An 18,874-nucleotide genomic window follows, 5' to 3' on the forward strand; every position below is an offset into this window, starting at 1 on the left:
AATTCCTCCCCGTGGTGTCAGGTTTCACAGGTATGCTGATGACACCAGCTCTATCTCTCCACCTTCTGGATAAGTGTGAGGTAATGCATTTGGCGAGGTCTAACAAGGCAAGGGAATACACATTAAATGGTATGACACTGAAAAGTGTAGAGGAACAAAGGGACCTTGGAGTGCAGGTCCACAAATCCTTGAAGGTAGCAGGCCAGGTAGATGCGGTGGTTAAGAAGGCATATGGAGTACTTGCCTTTATTAGTCGAGGCATGGAATACAAGAGCAGGGGGGGTTATGCTTGAACTGTATTAAACACTGGTTTAGGCTGCAGCTGGAGTACTATGTGCAATTCTGATCACCACATTACAGGAAAGATGTGATTGCACTGGAAAGGGTGCAGTGGAGATTTACAAGAATGTTGCCTGGACTGGAGAGTTTTGGCTATGAGGAAAGATTGGAGATACTGGACTTGTTTTCTTTGGAACAGAGGAGGCTGAGGGGAGACCTAATTGTGATGTATAAAATTATGAGGTGCCTGGATAGAGTGGATAGGAAGGACCTGTTCCCTTGGCAGAGGGGTCAACAACCAGGGGGCATATATTTAAAGTAATTGGGGGGAGGTATAGAGGAGAAATAAGGGAAAATTTCTTTACCCAGAGGGTGAAGGGAGTCTGGAACTCACTGCTGAAAGGAAATTGGGGAAAAAAGCCTCACCACATTTAAAAAATACTTGGATGTGCACTTAAAGTGCCGTAACCTGCAGGGCTACAGACCAAGAGCTGGAAAGTGGGATTAGGCTGGATAGCTCTTGGTCGGCCGGCGCGGACATGATGGGCCAAAATGGCCTCCTTCCGTGCTGTAAATTTCTATGATTCTATGATCTGTCTTGACCCCTCCACTGCCTCTGTGTTGTTAGTCTTGGATGAGTCACAATTTCTTCCAGTTAGACATTAGGAAGACGAATGCCGTTATCTTTCTTCCCCGCTCTCCCCCCCCCCCCCCCCCCATCCCCAAGCACCACAAACTCCGTACCCTTACTGAATCTATCCCCCTCCGTGTCTATTGGGGTCCTATTTGACCCTGCACTGAGCTTCCGTCCCATATCCTCTATATAACAAAGTTTACCTACTTACACCTCTGTAACATCCGCCGTCTCTGCTTGTGCCTCAGCCTCAGCTCATCTGCTGCTGAAATCTTCATCCATGTCTTTGTCACTTCGAGACTTGACTATTTCAATGCTTTCCTGGCCAGCCTCCCATCTACCATTTTCCAGAGTCTTCAGTTCATCCAAAACTCTGCTTCAGTATCCTGTGCCACGCTAAGTCCCACTCACCTATCATACCCACCCTCGCTGACCTTATATTGGCTCCTCGTCCCCATCGTCTCAAATGTAAAATTTTCATCTTCATGGTCTTCATTTGGACACACAACAGACTGTACAAGCAGAGTCCACTTCTGATGCAATCTACCTGACCTGTAGCTGCACAAGGGGAGGGGTGAGCGATATTGGATCCACTGTGTTGTGCGATGATAGTGATCTCAAATTAGAAGTGTATGGTAGAGGAATGGTTATAGTACTAGGCTAGCAACTCAGAAGGCATGACTACCATGGCAATTTATTGAATTCGGTGAATCTGATCATTTTGGGCTGACACCATGAAAAATGTTGTAAAATTCCATGTGGTACACTTTACTGGTGACTCCTGGGGAGTGATTTTCCACTGGGTTCTCTGAATTGTTCACTAAATTTGGAAACCCTGGAAAAATGACTCAATGGCCATTAAAGGACCACCACCACCTTCTTGAGGACACCAACAATGAACAATAAATGTGGCATTGCCAATGTTGTCCACATCTCAAAGAGTCGTAATAATAAAAATAATCACATTATTTGTGTCCTAGGATTAATGTCATACCTTAAGTATGAGCTTGGCTCAGTTGAAATGCTTTTGTCTCTCGATCAGTAGGTTTTGGGTTCAAGCCTCACTCCAGAACATGTAATTTAGCATTACATTTAATGTTGAGGGACTGCTGCATTGTTGGAGGGGCTGTCTTTTGAGTGAGATGTTAAACAAAGGTGCTATCTGCCTGTTTAAGTGGATATCAAAGGTCCCCTGGCACTATTTGAAAGCGAATGGGGAATTATACAACACCACCAAGATAGATTAACTGACCATTGTGGGATCTGGTTGGCAGCTGCATTTGCCTACATAATAATTGACTGCACTTGAGGACTAATTCATTGGTTGTGAAGTGCTTTGAGACATTCTGAGCAAGTGATGAGGTTCTATGTAAATGCTTGTCCTTTCTTCACTAAATATATTTTATTAATTCTAAATGTTTTCTCCTCCTTGCCCAAGAATCCAGTACTAAAGCCTGAAGTATTGTATCACATTTGGAAGATAGATAACACTCGATTTTCATGTTGGAAAAAATAATACATGTCAATCTTATTCATCTATTTGCAGGAAAACACAGACCATAATTACTATACCTCGAGAATGTATGGTCCAGCAGACCCAGTTACTAGGGAACTATGGGTAAACATGGATCAAATGGAAAAAGATAAAGTGAAGATTCATGGGATCCTATCAAACACGCATCGCCAAGCTGCAGTAAGTATAATCTAACTATTCAAATCAAATCAAGCACCTTTTCAAATTAATTTGATTAATTTAGCTGATCCATTTTGAGCACTTGATCGCATTGTTTTGGGGTCAGTGCAGGAAAAGCTATATTTCTTCACAGGTAGATTAAACCCAACTTAATTTCTTTCATTATACACATAACACTAAGGTGCCATTAACATAGCAAGATGTCCAAATAGTGAAAAGTAATCAAGTCAAAGTTAGAGCAGGTGACCTAAAGCATGGTGAAAGATGAGGCTTTTGAAGGTGAGATGTAGCAAGGTGAAAGGATTTGGGAATCGAATTCCAAAGTGCTGCAGAGTCATGGTAGCTAAAGGATGGTGGAGCAGTTTACAATGAAATGTTTTACAGCTAAGTTTTCAGTTAAAAGTTATTTCTGATTTGTGCAAATATGTTACAATTCTAACCTGCAATCAGCTAAATATATTCTAGCAGTGGACGAGTTCTAGCTCCTATCACTAACCATCATTATAACATTATTTAATTGAGGTTTAATGATATCAGTCTTTAAAGAAATTGATGAATGCCATTTACTTTATTGACTAACATATTTGCTTCTTGCAGAGGGTAAATTTATCCTTCGATTTCCCATTTTATGGCCATTTCCTGAGGGAGATTACTGTGGCTACTGGCGGTAAGTCGCTTTTATATTTTAACTGTATTTTTCAGATGATAACTTAATAATGTGAGCAACAGCAGCTAGATTAAAACTGCCTTCTCGCACATTGACCGAAAGCTTCTTTTTTCCCCAATATTGATGTTGATACTATTGGCAATGGGTAGTGCATTGAAACTGAGAATTCACTTTGTGGGGGAATTTCATTGGGACTTCTCCCGCTGCACTGCAATAATCATGGCGGAAACCCTGTTGAGGCACGTAAATGGGGTTTCCACTAAACCACCAAAAAAATTGCAGCGGTGTAGCAGGAGAAGGCCCGAGGCAATGCACCCCCATAGGATTTTTTACCAACCTTTGAAGAAGTCAGACTTTAATCCTGGATTCAAATCAGGTCTTAGAGGTGAAAAGTAGTCTTCTGATGCACCAACCATCCAATCTTTTGTCACCATTGGTACAAATGGGAACAGTAGCATAGTGGTTATATTCCTGGATAATCATCCAGAGGCCTGGACTAATAATGCAGAGACATGAGTTCAAATCCCACCATGTCAGCTGGGAAATTGAAATTCAGTTAATTAAATAAATCTGGAATTAAAAAGCTAGTATCAGTAATTGTGACCATGAAACTTCTTGTTAGAAACCCATCTGGTTCACTTAGAGAGGGAAATCTGCTGTCCTTACCCAGTCTGGCCTATATTGAATTTAGACCCACAGCAATGTGATTGTTTCTTCACTGCCCTCTGAAAGTCACTCAGTTGTACCAAAGAACAGCAGTTCAAGAAGGTGGCACACCAGCACCTTCTCAAGAGCAATTAGGGTTAGACAATAAATGCTGGCCTTGCCAGTGATGCCCATATCCCATGAGTAGATAAATAAAAAAACATGAAGCCCTACTCCACTTCACTTGATATGTGTGTTCAAAAACAAAACACGTGCAAGTTAAAAGTTTTAAATAAATTGTGGCTGCTGATCGTTGCCTGGAGGATAATCTTGCTGATCATCGATACTTTACTCAATTAAAAAAAAATGCCAGAGATTATCTGAGTCTGGGTTTAAGTATTTTGGTTGACAGAAATTTGTCTAATTACATACCTAAATTGGTCTATATTTTTATAGCTTTTTCTACTCTCAATTTTCTGGCCAATTATTTTCTCCACGTCATCTAAGGACTCTTAGAGTGGTACAGTTCCACAAGTACTGGCAGCACTCCTGGTACTTTGCTGAAATGGCTAGCTTTGAAGACCATGAAAGTTGATAAGGTACTTGACTGCAGGGGTTGGTAAGGGGGACATCACAACTGATTCTACAATCATCTCATGGGCACTTTCCAGCTGCAATCAATGGGTAAGCCTTAGACACTGATCAGAACTGGCTTATTTTTCTCTCCTATAGTCTGGAGATACTAGGGTAGATTTTCAACCTTTCAAAAAGTCAAAATTCTTTAGCTTTTCATTTGGTTTCTGCTCTCTTGATATTTCACAATTTTCTACTCTCCATTTTTTTTCAACATGTGGTGTTAAGTCAGTCTGCACCAATTCATCAGATGCTGATCTGTTAAGTGTCACCTGAGTGTTTTATATATTTTCAGAATTTTTTCTGTATTCCTGTGGGCATCACATCCTGCTTGGTCTTAAGTGCTGGTGTCTGTTGTACATATAAACCAACCTCCAGTTTAATGATTCTAGTGGGGGTAAGGACAGTGTATGTTTGTTGAATATAACTGCAGCAAAAAGCAGGCACTAAGGTGAACTATTGTCGATGTTTGATAAGATTTAATTTTTAATTTTTAATTTCTTAGGTGTGCATTCTTTACTATTAAATGTAATTCAATAAAATTAAGTAGTCAGTGCTATTTCATCAGGACATGGAAAAGGCAGCTGTGAAATGTGGTGTTCATCTAGTGCTTTAACGACAATATGTCATTACACAGTAATTAGAATATGAATCTTGTTAATGCTTAATTGTTGTAAGCTGAGAATTTTCTAGACTGAGGAGTTATTACACAATCTGATACATGTTGGCTGTGTGGTCTTTCCTTTGATTAGTAAAACCACTGCCAGTTATAAATCATGGTGAAGTTTTAAACTGATTAATAACAGTAGTCAGTAAACTGATTAATGCAATGTCGCTGTCACTGTGGTGTCTCTATGAAGTGCTGCAGTGGGCAGAATTTGAAAGTAAACGTTGATTGCGGATGGGGGACTTTAAAAGCAGTGCATATTTTAATTTACATTTTAAAAACATTTTAGCCCTTTTATAATAATCCAAATAAAATCGATAACACTGATTTGGTAACAAAACCTGCGTGCCCCATGAAGGGAACTTTAGTGGCAGGCAGAGAAGAAACTGGTTATCAGCAATTGGCAGACAGTTTGAGTAATTCCTCAGGCCATTTATTTTCATTCACATATGGTTAGAACTTAAACCTTGAAGTGACCCTGTCTTGTCAATCTTCAGAGTCCTGTGTGCAATTTAGAAGTGGAATTTCACTGGTCCACAGAGAATTGGCAGCAGCTTACTTACTTCACAAAGAAAAATACATGATGGAGTTGTCAGGTTATTTAAACATTGTTAACGTTCTAGTAATTTTTCTTCCCTTAACCCTGAAAAATATACATTGGGAGTGTTGCAACTCTATTAGATGGTTAGGAATTGAGGGTGAAATTGAATCTGGGAAAAAATGGACAAGAACAAATCTGAGAAAATGTGATAAATTAATTATAAATTGCTGTGTTCATGATGCAATATATTTTCTGTTCAGGCTAGGAAATGTGCTATTTTAAATGTTAAGCATCGATTTTATTTGCTTAGCTTCCTGTACATTTAAAACCATTTCCTTTTCCTTCGCCACATAAGCTGAATTATGAAACATCCCTGAAAATTCTTTGAAGGCCCCATGTGATGTTTTCAAGCGAAGCAAAATAGATTATCTTGGTTCCCGGAAATGAATACAGTCAAAACAAATTGTTCTTTTTTAAGTGAGGCCACTGTCTGCAAAATTGTTTTTTTTTTTGTCTACATTAGTGGATATGTCAAATGGACATGCAGCAAAAACAGATGAAGCTAAGATAATTACCATCTCCAGAAAGGGACAGGACAAGTAGCTAATTGGAATGTGATTGAAGCTTATTGGGATAAGTATAGACTAAGATCAGCAAATAAATGGGACACGATGGTTCCTATGATGTTATGATGAGAGCGGATATTGTTGTCTAGGTCAGGAGGCCACGGTTGAACAATGAACAAGGAAGGTTGGATGGATATTTTACATTTGATTGATAACTTTTGGCATCCAAGAAGCATTTCTGCAGAACATTTCCTCATGACATAAATGCATGATATAGAGTTCATCATAGAGTAGATTAAGATGGTCTGTGTAGAGAGGCAACTTGATTGGCTAAATTACTTTGTCATCTTCTGTATTTTAAGTTCTTGTTTTTGCTCATGGCTCATTTGTTTTACTATAGTTTTCAAAATGATAAAAATGCAAAATTGCAACATTTAGCAGTAATTTTATTTACTGAATATGTTGTCAGCATCTACAACTGCATTGTATAACTTTTCCAAAATGTAAAGTTTTGCTTGCCAATGTCTCAGTAATGCAGTTGAATAAAATGTTTTAAACAATCTCTTATAACTTGATTTACTTAAATGGGATAGAAATTCCGTGTCGCTCTGAAGCCGGAGCTAAAGTTGGCATTTGAATGGAAGTGGCAAACTGCGGGCACCAAAGTGGGTGGAAAGCAGCTGCCAGCTTGCAGAAATTCAGGCGCCCCTTGGCTTCCTGCTGAAGCCCAGGTAAGTGTGGGGCCTGGGGTTCCGAGGGGGAGTCTTGTGATACTGGAGGGGCGGGAAGGGGAGGGGGGAGGGAGTCCAGGGAAGAGGAGGTGTGAACTCTCCATGTGGGTCTGTCGGGGCTCTCCTGTCCCTCTTGGTCTCACTATAGACAGTAATAAATAACTTAACTCCAATGGCTTTTTCTGCTTCTGATCCTCTTCTCTCATAACGTTACCTGGCAGGAAAGCTGCAGAACCTTCCCCACTCAGGTCAGAGTTAAAATTGTGTTTCAGGACCCTATAGAGTCATTGTACTCCAATCTGTATATTTAAAGAAGGACTTGACCAGCTTCAGGAGGGTGTCTTTACCACCTGTTAGAAAAGCAAGTTAAAATTAAAGATGGCAGGATCCAAGCAGGTCCTTGGCGGTTAAGTTGCCCAGTTTCCGCTGTGCGCACAACATTAAAATCGAACCACTTGTTACAAATGCTCCTACAAGCTAAAATAGTTTTCCACTTGTTCTGACATCAGGGAAAGAAAGTGCCCATGCCACTTTCAAACTTCCTCACATGAATGTTACCTCCGTGCTGCGAAATATGCTCAAATGTAAATGATCACTGGAAACCCTGGCATATTAAAGTAGTGTGAAGTGGTTATGTCTAGAAGATAAATTAACACCAGTTGTCATCATGGAGCTGGTATTTCACTAAACATAGGGATGATTTTTGATGGCTCCTTCAGGTGCAAAAGAGCCTTCAAGGTGGCCCAGATAGCACCTTGAGCTGAGCCGGTTTAGCCCGCATTTAGCACAAGTCATCAGCTTGGTTAAAAAAAAATTACATATTTAAAATACAATATTATTAAGCATTTAAAACAAAAATTAAATGTTTTGAAAAATACATTTTAATGTTTTAAAAGGGCTAAAAGTAACTTTACCTTATTGTACATGTGCTTTAATGTTTAAATGAATAAAATTTAAAAAAAAAAAATTTTTTAAAACTCTTACGCTGTTAAAAGCAGGCCTTACCCCTGCTTTTACCATGCGTAAGAATTTCATGGGTGTTCGTTGGGAAAATAGCCCAACTCTCCGCCTGAGAAGGCCCTTTTCCCGAGGATGCGGAGGATCTGCCAAGAGAATTCTTGACCGAGCGCAAGTTCCAGGTTTTAGCGCATGTGCAGCACATGCCTAAATCTGAGATTTGCGTGGCCCCTATGGGCACCAGTGCACCTCGTACGTGCCTGTAGGGGTTGCAGATTACGGCCCAATGTAATGCGTGAAAACTTAGCAAGTATAATTTGGGTTTGAACATGACCTCTTGCATCTTGTTCGAGTGATGAAAGTGAGCACTTATCTTTGTCATCTTTCAGACTCGTCTGTAGCATCTGTACTTCCCATCTCCCCATTGGAATCCTTGTACTTCCCATCTCTTCATCTTTTATTCCTATGCTTCCCATCTCATCCTTAATTACTGTGCATCCCATCCCCTCATCTTTAATCCATAAAAGTTACATTTCTCCATCTTAACTTTCCAACTTTCCATCTTTATTGTCAGTTTGGCTAAGTTGATAGCACTCTTATCTCTTGGTCAAAAGGATGTAGATTCAACCCCTGCATCTGGACATGAGCACATAATCTAGGCTGACATTTCAGTGCAGTATAGAGGGAATTCTGCCTTGAGTGCTATCTTTTAACCTGTTCAAGTGGATGCAAAAGATCTCATTGTTATAAGATAGGTGTTAGTATTTATAATTTATTCTTCTAATCAGTAAGATTCTTGTGCATTGAATATCAGGTATCACAGATTAATTAAGTATACAGTAGACGTATAATAGTATTTAAACACAAACTTAAAAGGTAATACTCACAATCAGACCTACTGACATTTGGTTGGCAATTCAAACATCCAAGCTCAATATCTTAGCCCTTTACAAATCCAAATCATAGAATCATAGAAATTTACAGCACGGAAGGAGACCATTTCGGCCCATCGTGTCCGCACCGGCTGACCAGCCTAATCCCACTTTCCAGCTCTTGGTCCATAGCCCTGTAGGTTACAGCACTTCAAGTGCACATCCAAGTACTTTTTAAATCTGCCTCTACCACCCTTTCAGACAGTGAATTCCAGGCCTCCACCACTCTCTGGGTGAAGACATTTCCCCTCAAATCCCCTCTAAACCTCCTACCAATTACTTTAAATCTATGCCCCCTGGTTGTTGACCCCATGCACTCTATCTAGCCCCCTCATAATGTTATACACCTATTAAGATCCTACACCTCAATAAGGTCTCCCCTCAGCCCCCTCTGTTCCAAAGGAAACAAACACAGCCTATTCAATCTTTCCTCATAGCTAAAATCCTCCAGTCCAGGCAAAATCCTCGTAAATCTAGTGTACCCTCTTTAGTACAATCATATCTTTCGTGCAATGTGGTGACCAGAACTGCTGTGTACTCTAGCTGTGGCCTAACCAATGTTTTATACAGTTCAAGCATAACTTCCCTGCTCTTGTATTCTATGCCTCGGCTAATAAAGGCAAGTATTCCATATGCCTTCTTAACCACCTTATCTACCTGTCCTGCTACCTTCAGGGATCTGTGCACTCCAAGGTCCCTTTGATCCTTTACACTTCTCAGTGTCCTACCATTTAATGTGTATTCCCCTGCCTTGTTAGCCCTCCCCAAATGCATTATTACCTCACACTTCTCCAGATTGAATTCCATTTTCCACTGTTCTGCCCACCTGACCAGTTTATTGATATTATCCTGCAGTCTACCGCTTTCTTCCTCATTATCAACCACCCAGACGATTTTAGTATCATCTGCAAACTACTTAATCATACCCCCTACACTCAAGTCTAAATCATTGATATATACCACAAAAAGCAAGAGACCCAACACTGAGCCCTGAGAGACCCCACTGGAAACAGCCTTCCAGTCAGAAAAACACCGATCAACCATTACCCTTTGCTTCCTCCCTTTGAGCCAATTTTGGATCCAACTTGCCACTTTGCCTTGAATCCCATGGGCTTTTACTTTCGTGACCAGTACACGGAATACTCATTACAAACACCCAATTTTAATATATTTCTCTTCCTCCCTCCACGTGACAATCCACAAATTACATAATTATATAAAAGTTAAAATACAACTCCATTTAAAGAAAATGTAATTGAGTTATGCCTCATCAATAACTTTAGTTTTAATCAGTTGTTTTTCCATAGATAGTTGCAACTCCCTTTCTTCGTTATCTTATTGATACTATAAATCTTGTTGAATATAATTGCTATTTCACCAAGTGGAACTTTTAATTATAAGTCTGTCTTTGATTCAGCACCATTTCATCAACTCAGATGTTTTTCTTTGCAGAACTAATCATTTTGCTGCACTTTTTGTCAACTATTTATTGTTCTCTGAAATACATGAAGCAGTATGCACTGGCATGTCTTTTAATTAGATTTACTGAAGTGATTAAAATGACCATTGCTTTAAGGTCAGCTGTGGCTCAATAGTCCAGAGGTACTTTAAATTGACAAACATCCCTGCTAAACAGGCAAAGGCTAAAGGTTACTATTACTATTATATAATCAATAGCAGCATTGCATCAACAAACTTCAGGACAGCCTGATTAACCCTTTCCTTGCACCATGGTAATATTCAAAGACATGTAGGGAGTTCCCCTGGTGTATTTGCCAACAATCATTCTCCTCTCAGCCAAAACCAGATAAACATATTAACTACTCATTTATCTCATTTACTGTTTGTTGACATTGCTTTCTGCAAATTGTCTGCTATGTTTGCTGACAAAACAAAGGTGACTATACTTTAAAAGCAGTAGAGCACGAGAGAATGTCCTGAGAATTTCTTTCCTTCTTTCTTTCATTGCTCCAGGCTGTAATATATTTGCTTCAGGAGTTCTTTGCTTAAGAATTCATAGCAACAAATTGCTATTAAAAACTAGTTGGTTTATTAACAAAGGTTTAACAATCACACTACACATTACCAGTTCATCCACTAGGCTCACAACTGCAGACCTCATCATGGTTGACCTAGACCCAACTGACTGGGGTTTTATTGAGTCTTGTGAACATCACGAGACTGGCTCAGCCACTCACAATGCAACAACTCTACAAACCTATGAGCAAACCCACAGGTGCATACATTACTCAGGCTATATGTCTCACTGTTTATTTTCTCTCTCACTCCCAGCTTTAAGGTCTGTACCTACCATCTCTATTATAAATTCTATCATTATCTCTCTATCTTTTAACCTTTGCAAATCACATTTTAACCTCATACATTGTCCCATCTTTAAACAATGCAATCTCCCATCTCGTCACATCTTTAACAGCTATGCTTCTCATTGGTCTATCTGTCATCTTCATACACTCAAGTTTCCCATCTTTCACCTCTAGACTTTGCATTTTCCAGCTTTACTCTTTGTATCTTCCATTTTCCATGTTTAATCTCTTTACCTCCCAGTTTTTCACATGAAATCCCTGAACATCTATCTGATCATTTTTGAAACCTGTGCTTTCAGTCTGTTCATCTTCAAACAATTTATTTCTTGTTTCTTGAAATTTTTTAATGTTTCTTTTAAGAAATGTACTTTCAACAGAATAACAATGGTATGAATTAGATATTTGGTAGAAATATTATCAGACTTCAGGAGAGCCATAGACTTTGTGGAGCTGGAAGGGCGTGTGCTCCTCTGGCTCCACAAAAATACTGTGGGCCTCTGACAAACTGGCCTCAGTATTGCATCTCCCCCCCCCACCCCCCAACCAGCATCCAGCATCGACCTGTGGGCTTCTCTCATTGTCCCAGCTGGTTGACATTTCTGAGGCCAAAGAGCAGCAAGTTACATCAGGCTGCTTGTTTGGTGTCTACAGCTTGCCTGCCAAATTCAAATGAAGACACGTTCCGCCAGTCAGCTGCCCAAGATTCAAAGTCTCTGTGAACCTTAGTTGAGGCACTAAGTGGACAGTATCTCACAATAGTAGTGTGGAGAGTATCTCACAAGATGAGAGGGGAGAGCAGCTGCCCTTGACATGACCATAACAACAACTTGTATTTATATAGTACCTTTAACATAGTCAAGTGTCCCAAGGTGCTGCACAGGAGCGTTATTAAAAAAAAATTAACACCAAGAACATGAGATATTAGGGCAGATGGGTCAAAGAGCTAGGTTTTAAGGATCATCTAAAAGGAGGAAAAGAGGTCGTGAGGCGGAGAGGTTTAGGGAGGTTCAGAGAGGAAATTCCAGAGATTAGGGTCTCTGAAGGCACGACCGCCAATGGTGAAGTGAAGTGAAGTGATTAAAGTGATTAAAATCGGGGATGCTCAAGAAGCCAGAATTGGAGGAGCGCAGGTTTCTCGGAGAGCTGTAGGTTGGAGGAGATTAACGTTATAGTGAGGGGCAAGGCCATTCAAAGGGATTTGAAAACAAGAATTAGAATTTTAAAATCGAGGCGTTGCTTAACCCGGAGCACAGGTGTGATGGGTGAATGGGACTTTGTGCGAGTTAGGACACAGGCAGCAGAGTTTTGGATAGCCTTAAGTTTACAGAGGGTGGAACTTGGGAGGCAGGTCAGGAGTGCGTTGAAATAGTCAAGTCTAGAGGTAACAAAGGCATGGATGAGGGATTTAGCAGAAGATGAGCTGAGGCTGAGGAGGAGTCAGACAATATTGCAGAAGATGAAACAGATGGACTTAGTTAGGCCACAGATATGTTGATGGAAGCTCATCTCATGGTCAAATATGAGACCAAATTTGCGAACAGTGTGGTTCAGCCTCAGACAGTTGGCAAGGATAGAGTCGGTGGCTAGGGAATGGAGTTTGTGGCGGGGACAGAAGACAATAGCTTCGGTCTTCCCAATATTTAGTTGGAGAAAATTTCTGCTCATCCAGAACTGGATGTCGGACAAGCAGTGTGACAATTTAGGAACAGTGGAAGAGTCGACAGAGGTGGTAGTGAGGTAGAGCTGGGTGTCGTCAGTGTACATGTGGAAACTGACGCTATGTTTTTGGATGATTTCACCGAGGGGCAGCATATAGATGAGAAATCATGGGGCCAAGGCTACATCCTTGGGGGACCCCAGAGGTAAAGGTGCGGGAGTGGGAAGAGAAGTGATTCTCTGGCTATGATTAGATGTAACCAGGCGAGTGCAGTCCCACCCAGCTGGACGACAGTGGAGAGGCGATGGAGGAGGATGGTATAGTCAATCGTGTCAAAGGTTTTTTTATAACTCATTCCTTGTAAATTGGAGCAAATGAATTCTGGGAAACTGCAGCTTTAAGGTTTCTCCCTGCAATTTGGGAGAAGAACATAGATTGCACTTTAATTCTTAAAATGACTATTTTCTATACCACGTATAGATATAAATTAGTTCTGTCTTGCCCTATTGAACATTGACAGCAGGCTTTCTCTAGCAGAACGATATTTTGGTGAAGTTGTTCATTTCAGATTGATGCGCCTGTCCAGCACTAACTAATGCTCAATACCATCAGCCAATTTGAGTGATTTATTTCATGAGTTATCAACCGAAATGGAGATACCTCTTTATTTAGGGAAAATAAATGAGGTGGCAGAGGCATGAAGCAACAAATAAGTTATTTTTCAGCCCATTCACCTGAAGTTTTCACTGTAGATAGAAAAATAGAGACAAGGCCTTTTGTTTTATTGATTCTGCACTGTTCTTTGCAAGGATAAAACATGCTTTTAGTACAATGGACTGCTGTATTATACCGGTATATAGGTCATGCTTTTTATCAGACTTCATTGCAAAGACATCAAACTACAGCGTAGAACAATGCATTTTCCACTAATGTCCACCATGTTACCTGCTGAGGCCTTGGACATTTATAAAATCAGTGTCATGCTCAATTTAGCAAAATAAAGCTCTTGTTTCAAAGCATTTTGACTCTTCCACTGAAAGAGTTGGGCTCAGCCAAAACCCAAAGTTTTTGAAAGGAGATTTGTGGAAACAATTCAGTATTTTCTTTTAAAGCAAATCTGTCAGTGGTTTTGGATGATCTTTGACAATGCTCCAATTTTTTTTTTAATTCGTTTCGGGATGTGGGCATCGCTGGCAAGGTCAGCATTTATTGCCCTTGAGAAGGTGGTGGTGAAGGAACTCCCACAGTACTGTTGGGGAGGGAGCCCCTGTATTTTGTGAACGCTGAAGAGAGGAACATACAACAGGAGCTGATTGTGATGATTGAATAACAAAATCTTACATGGGTAGCATTAAATAAAGAGATCTTTCTCTTTGATGGTTAAGTTTGCTGTTGCTGCTTTGGGTGGGGTAAGAATGTGCTGTATTTACTTTTTTACATACTTCTATTGAGATATTTCAGAAATATGTACTAAAAAACACCAAAGAGTATGTGCTTACATGTAGCTTTAGGCAATGTTAGGGTTCAAAGGAAATGACCGACCAGCTTAAGCCAAAATCTGCAACAATATTTATAGTGGGAGGACATCAGATGAAAAGAAAACAGCGACCAGTAATGTTTGAATGTAAAATCTTCATGTAATCCCTCCTAGAAAATTCCTTTGAAATTAGTATTTTCCTAATGTGAATTCAGTTTAAAGCAATGCTCACAGATAAGCCCCACAGTGTCCCGCTTATTCAGAAGTAGAGGCGGCACTGTGGTAGTTTATGATTGCATTCCTCGCATTCGGGTGCAGAAGTCTCGTGATATAGGTGCTGGAATACCAGAAGTTGTGAGTTCAAATCCCACCCAGGGAAGTTGTGAAATTGAATTTATTAAATAACACCAGGACAGAAAATAACAATTAAAGTTGTCGGCATCACTTATAGAATTATTTCATAATTCCCAACAAATATACATTGCCTTAAGGAATAAAAACCCCACAGGAAAAATGGTCCAAGCAGCAGTTTGGCCGTCATCCCTCCCCCGCAATGAAGCATTGCCTGAGGAGCTCCTCGGCCAGGCGGCTTGGAGTCAGGAGGGGAAGGGGAAGGGGTAGAGGTGGGGCGGGGAAGGCGGTGGCGGGGCTGGGGGGGAAGGGTTGGTTTTTACAGAAGTACATGATTTTAGACAAATGTTCGGTTTAAATGTTTTTTATTGAACAAAACCTTGTTGTGCATTGGCTCAGATAGCTGCACCCTTGAACGCTGGTGATTCCTTAACATCAAAGGGTATAATTACACTTAATTTCAATCAACTTAAACTTTAACTGTCACCAAGGTGATGCCCACCTTTGATGTATGACCTGCACACACAGCTTTGTAAATACCATCAACATTCTTTCGGGCAAAGCACTCATTTATGAGCTGCTGACATAAGAGTCTTGCAGCTATCATGCCACCACGGGCCCTTTCATGCGGTCTACAGGGGGCAGGGGCATGGCTTCAGCGTCAGCCTGATTGTCTGGCCTGAGGTCAATGTCCGCCTCCTCATCCTCCTCTTCCTCTCTCTGGTGAGGTGGACTGTCAGACTCATCGGGCAATTCTTGTCCCCTCCTGATAGCCAAGTTGTGCAGCATGGAGCACACCACCACGAATTGAGCTACCTGCTCAGAGTGGTATTGGAGCTCGCCTCCTGAGTGGTCCAGGCATCTAAAGCGTTGCTTAAGCACTCCAATGGTTTTCTCCACGATATTGCGAGTGGCGCTGTGCCTCTCGTTGCATCGCCTCTCGGCTTCGGTGTGGGTGTCACGCAGGGGGGTCATCAGCCAGATGGCGAGGCCATATCCTTTGTCACCAAGCATCCAGCATTGACCTTGTGGCTGATTATTAATCAAATCAGATACAGTGCTCTTACACAGGATGTGAGCATCATGGATGCTGCCCGGAAATTTAGCATTCACTGCCATAATAATTTGCTTGTGGTCGACAACGAGTTGCACATTCAGGGAGTGGAATCCCTTGTGGTTCCTGAAAACCTCTGCATCCTAAAAAGGTGCCCTCATCATGATGTGCGCACAGTCTATTGCTCCCTGCACCCTGGGGAATTTAGCAATTCGATAGAATCCTAGAGCCCTCTCAATCTGAGCCTCCCTGGTCATAGGGAAGCTGATAAAGTCCATCCTGCGTGTGTACAGGGCTTCAGTGACCTGTCTAATGCAGCAATGTGTGGCATGCTGAGACAGACCGCAAATGTCGCCAGCTGAGGCCTGAAAAGAACCGATGCATAGACCTCAACGAACAGTGCAGCACTGATGGTGCTGGCAGACTGCAGATCTCCCCGGATGAGCTGGCATACCTCAGTGATAACCTCTTTGTGGAAGCATGGTCTCCGAAGGCAGTTGTTATCGGACAAGTCGAGGTGAGACCGCTTCTCCCTGTACTTGCGGGTGGTGTAAAGTCTGGTCCTCCTCATCAGTCTGGCACGTCTTACATTGGACACACAGCGCCCAAGTTTCGAGCCGCGCCTAGAACATAGAAACATAGAAACATAGAAAATAGGCGCAGGAGTAGGCCATTCAGCCCTTCTAGCCTGCACCACCATTCAATGAGTTCATGGCTGAACATGCAACTTCAGTACCCCCTTCCTGCTTTCTCGCCATACCCCTTGATCCCCCGAGTAGTAAGGACCTCATCTAACTCCCTTTTGAATATATTTAGTGAATTGGCCTCAACTACTTTCTGTGGTACAGAATTCCACAGGTTCACCACTCTCTGGGTGAAGAAGTTTCTCCTCATCTCGGTCCTAAATGGCTTACCCCTTATCCTTAGACTGTGACCTCTGGTTCTGGACTTCCCCAACATTGGGAACATTCTTCCTGCATCTAACCTGTCTAAACCCGTCAGAATTTTAAACGTTTCTATGAGGTCCCCTCTCATTCTTTGAACTCCAGTGAATACAAGCCCAGTTGATCCAGTCTTTCTTGATAGGTCAGTCCCACCATCCCGGGAATCAGTCTGGTGAATCTTCGCTGCACTCCCTCAATAGCAAGAATGTCCTTCCTCAAGTTAGGAGACCAAAACTGTACACAATGCTCCAGGTGTGGCCTCACCAAGGCCCTGTACAACTGTTGCAACACCTCCCTGCCCCTGTACTCAAATCCCCTCGCTATGAAGGCCAACATGCCATTTGCTTTCTTAACCGCCTGCTGTACCTGCATGCCAACCTTCAATGACTGATGTACCATGACACCCAGGTCTCGTTGCACCTCCCCTTTTCCTAATCTGTCACCATTCAGATAATAGTCTGTCTCTCTGTTTTTACCAACAAAGTGGATAATCTCACATTTATCCACATTATAATTCATCTGCCATGCATTTGCCCACTCACCTAACCTATCCAAGTCACTCTGCAGCCTCATAGCATCCTCCTCGCAGCTCACACTGCCACCCAACTTAGTGTCATCCGCAAATTTGGAGATACTACATTTAATCCCCTCGTCTAAATCATTAATGTACAATGTAAACAGCTGGGGCCCCAGCACAGAACCTTGCGGTACCCCACTAGTCACTGCCTGCCATTCTGAAAAGTACCCATTTACTCCTACTCTTTGCTTCCTGTCTGCCCACCAGTTCTCAATCCACGTCAGCACACTACCCCTAATCACATGTGCTTTAACTTTGCACATTAATCTCTTGTGTGGGACCTTGTCGAAAGCCTTCTGAAAGTCCAAATATACCACATCAACTGGTTCTCCCTTGTCCACTTTACTGGAAACATCCTCAAAAAATTCCAGAAGATTTGTCAAGCATGATTTCCCTTTCACAAATCCATGCTGACTTGGACCTATCATGTCACATTTTTCCAAATGCGCTGCTATGACATCCTTAATAATTGATTCCATCATTTTACCCACTACTGAGGTCAGGCTGACCGGTCTATAATTCCCTGTTTTCTCTCTCCCTCCTTTTTTAAAAAGTGGAGTTACATTGGCTACCCTCCACTCGATAGGAACGGATCCAGAGTCAATGGAATGTTGGAAAATGACTGTCAATGCATCCGCTATTTCCAAGGCCACCTCCTTAAGTACTTTGGGATGCAGTCCATCAGGCCCTGGGGATTTATCGGCCTTCAATCCCATCAATTTCCCCAACACAATTTCCCGACTAATAAGGATTTCCCTCAGTTCCTCCTCCTTACTAGGCCCTCTGACCCCTTTTATATCCGGAAGGTTGTTTGTGTCCTCCTTAGTGAATACCGAACCAAAGTACTTGTTCAATTGGTCTGCCATTTCTTTGTTCCCCGTTATGACTTCCCCTGATTCTGACTGCAGGGGACCTACGTTTGTCTTTACTAACCTTTTTCTCTTTACATATCTATAGAAACTTTTGCAATCCGCCTTAATGTTCCCTGCAAGCTTCTTCTCGTACTCCATTTTCCCTGCCCTAATCAAACCCTTTGTCCTCCTCTGCTGAGTTCTAAATTTCTCCCAGTCCCCAGGTTCGCTGCTATTTCTGGCCAATTTGTATGCCACTTCCTTGGCTTTAATATTATCCCTGATTTCCCTTGATAGCCACGGTTGAGCCACCTTCACTTTTTTATTTTTACGCCAGACAGGAATGTACAATTGTTGTAGTTCATCCATGCAGTCTCTAAATGTCTGCCATTGCCCATCCACAGTCAACCCCACAGAATTCCACCATATTATGGTCACTCTTCCCCAAGAGGCCTCACACAATGAGATTGCTTATTAATCCTCTCTCATTACACAACACCCAGTCTAAGATGGCCTCCCCCCTAGTTGGTTCCTTGACATATTGGTCTAGAAAACCATCCCTTATGCACTCCAGGAAATCCTCCTCCACCGTATTGCTTCCAGTTTGGCTAGCCCAATCTATGTGCATATTAAAGTCACCCATTATAAATGCTGAACTTTATTGCATGCACCCCTAATTTCCTGTTTGATGCCC

The 18,874-nt window shown here is 41.7% G+C and overlaps 1 protein-coding gene across 2 annotated transcripts in view; it reads left to right on the forward strand.

Moving 5' to 3' along the window:
* LOC139264628 (plexin domain-containing protein 2-like) overlaps positions 1-18,874 on the forward strand; it is a 559,026-nt gene that overhangs the window by 249,699 nt on the left and 290,453 nt on the right. For both annotated transcript variants that reach the window (XM_070881383.1, XM_070881384.1), the window contains exons 3-4: positions 2,460-2,606; positions 3,204-3,273. In XM_070881383.1, coding sequence (XP_070737484.1) covers positions 2,460-2,606; positions 3,204-3,273 — 217 coding nt within the window. The remainder of the gene's footprint in view (positions 1-2,459; positions 2,607-3,203; positions 3,274-18,874) is intronic.

Source organism: Pristiophorus japonicus, chromosome 5, assembly GCF_044704955.1.
Source record: "Pristiophorus japonicus isolate sPriJap1 chromosome 5, sPriJap1.hap1, whole genome shotgun sequence".
Lineage (NCBI taxonomy): Eukaryota > Metazoa > Chordata > Chondrichthyes > Pristiophoridae > Pristiophorus > Pristiophorus japonicus.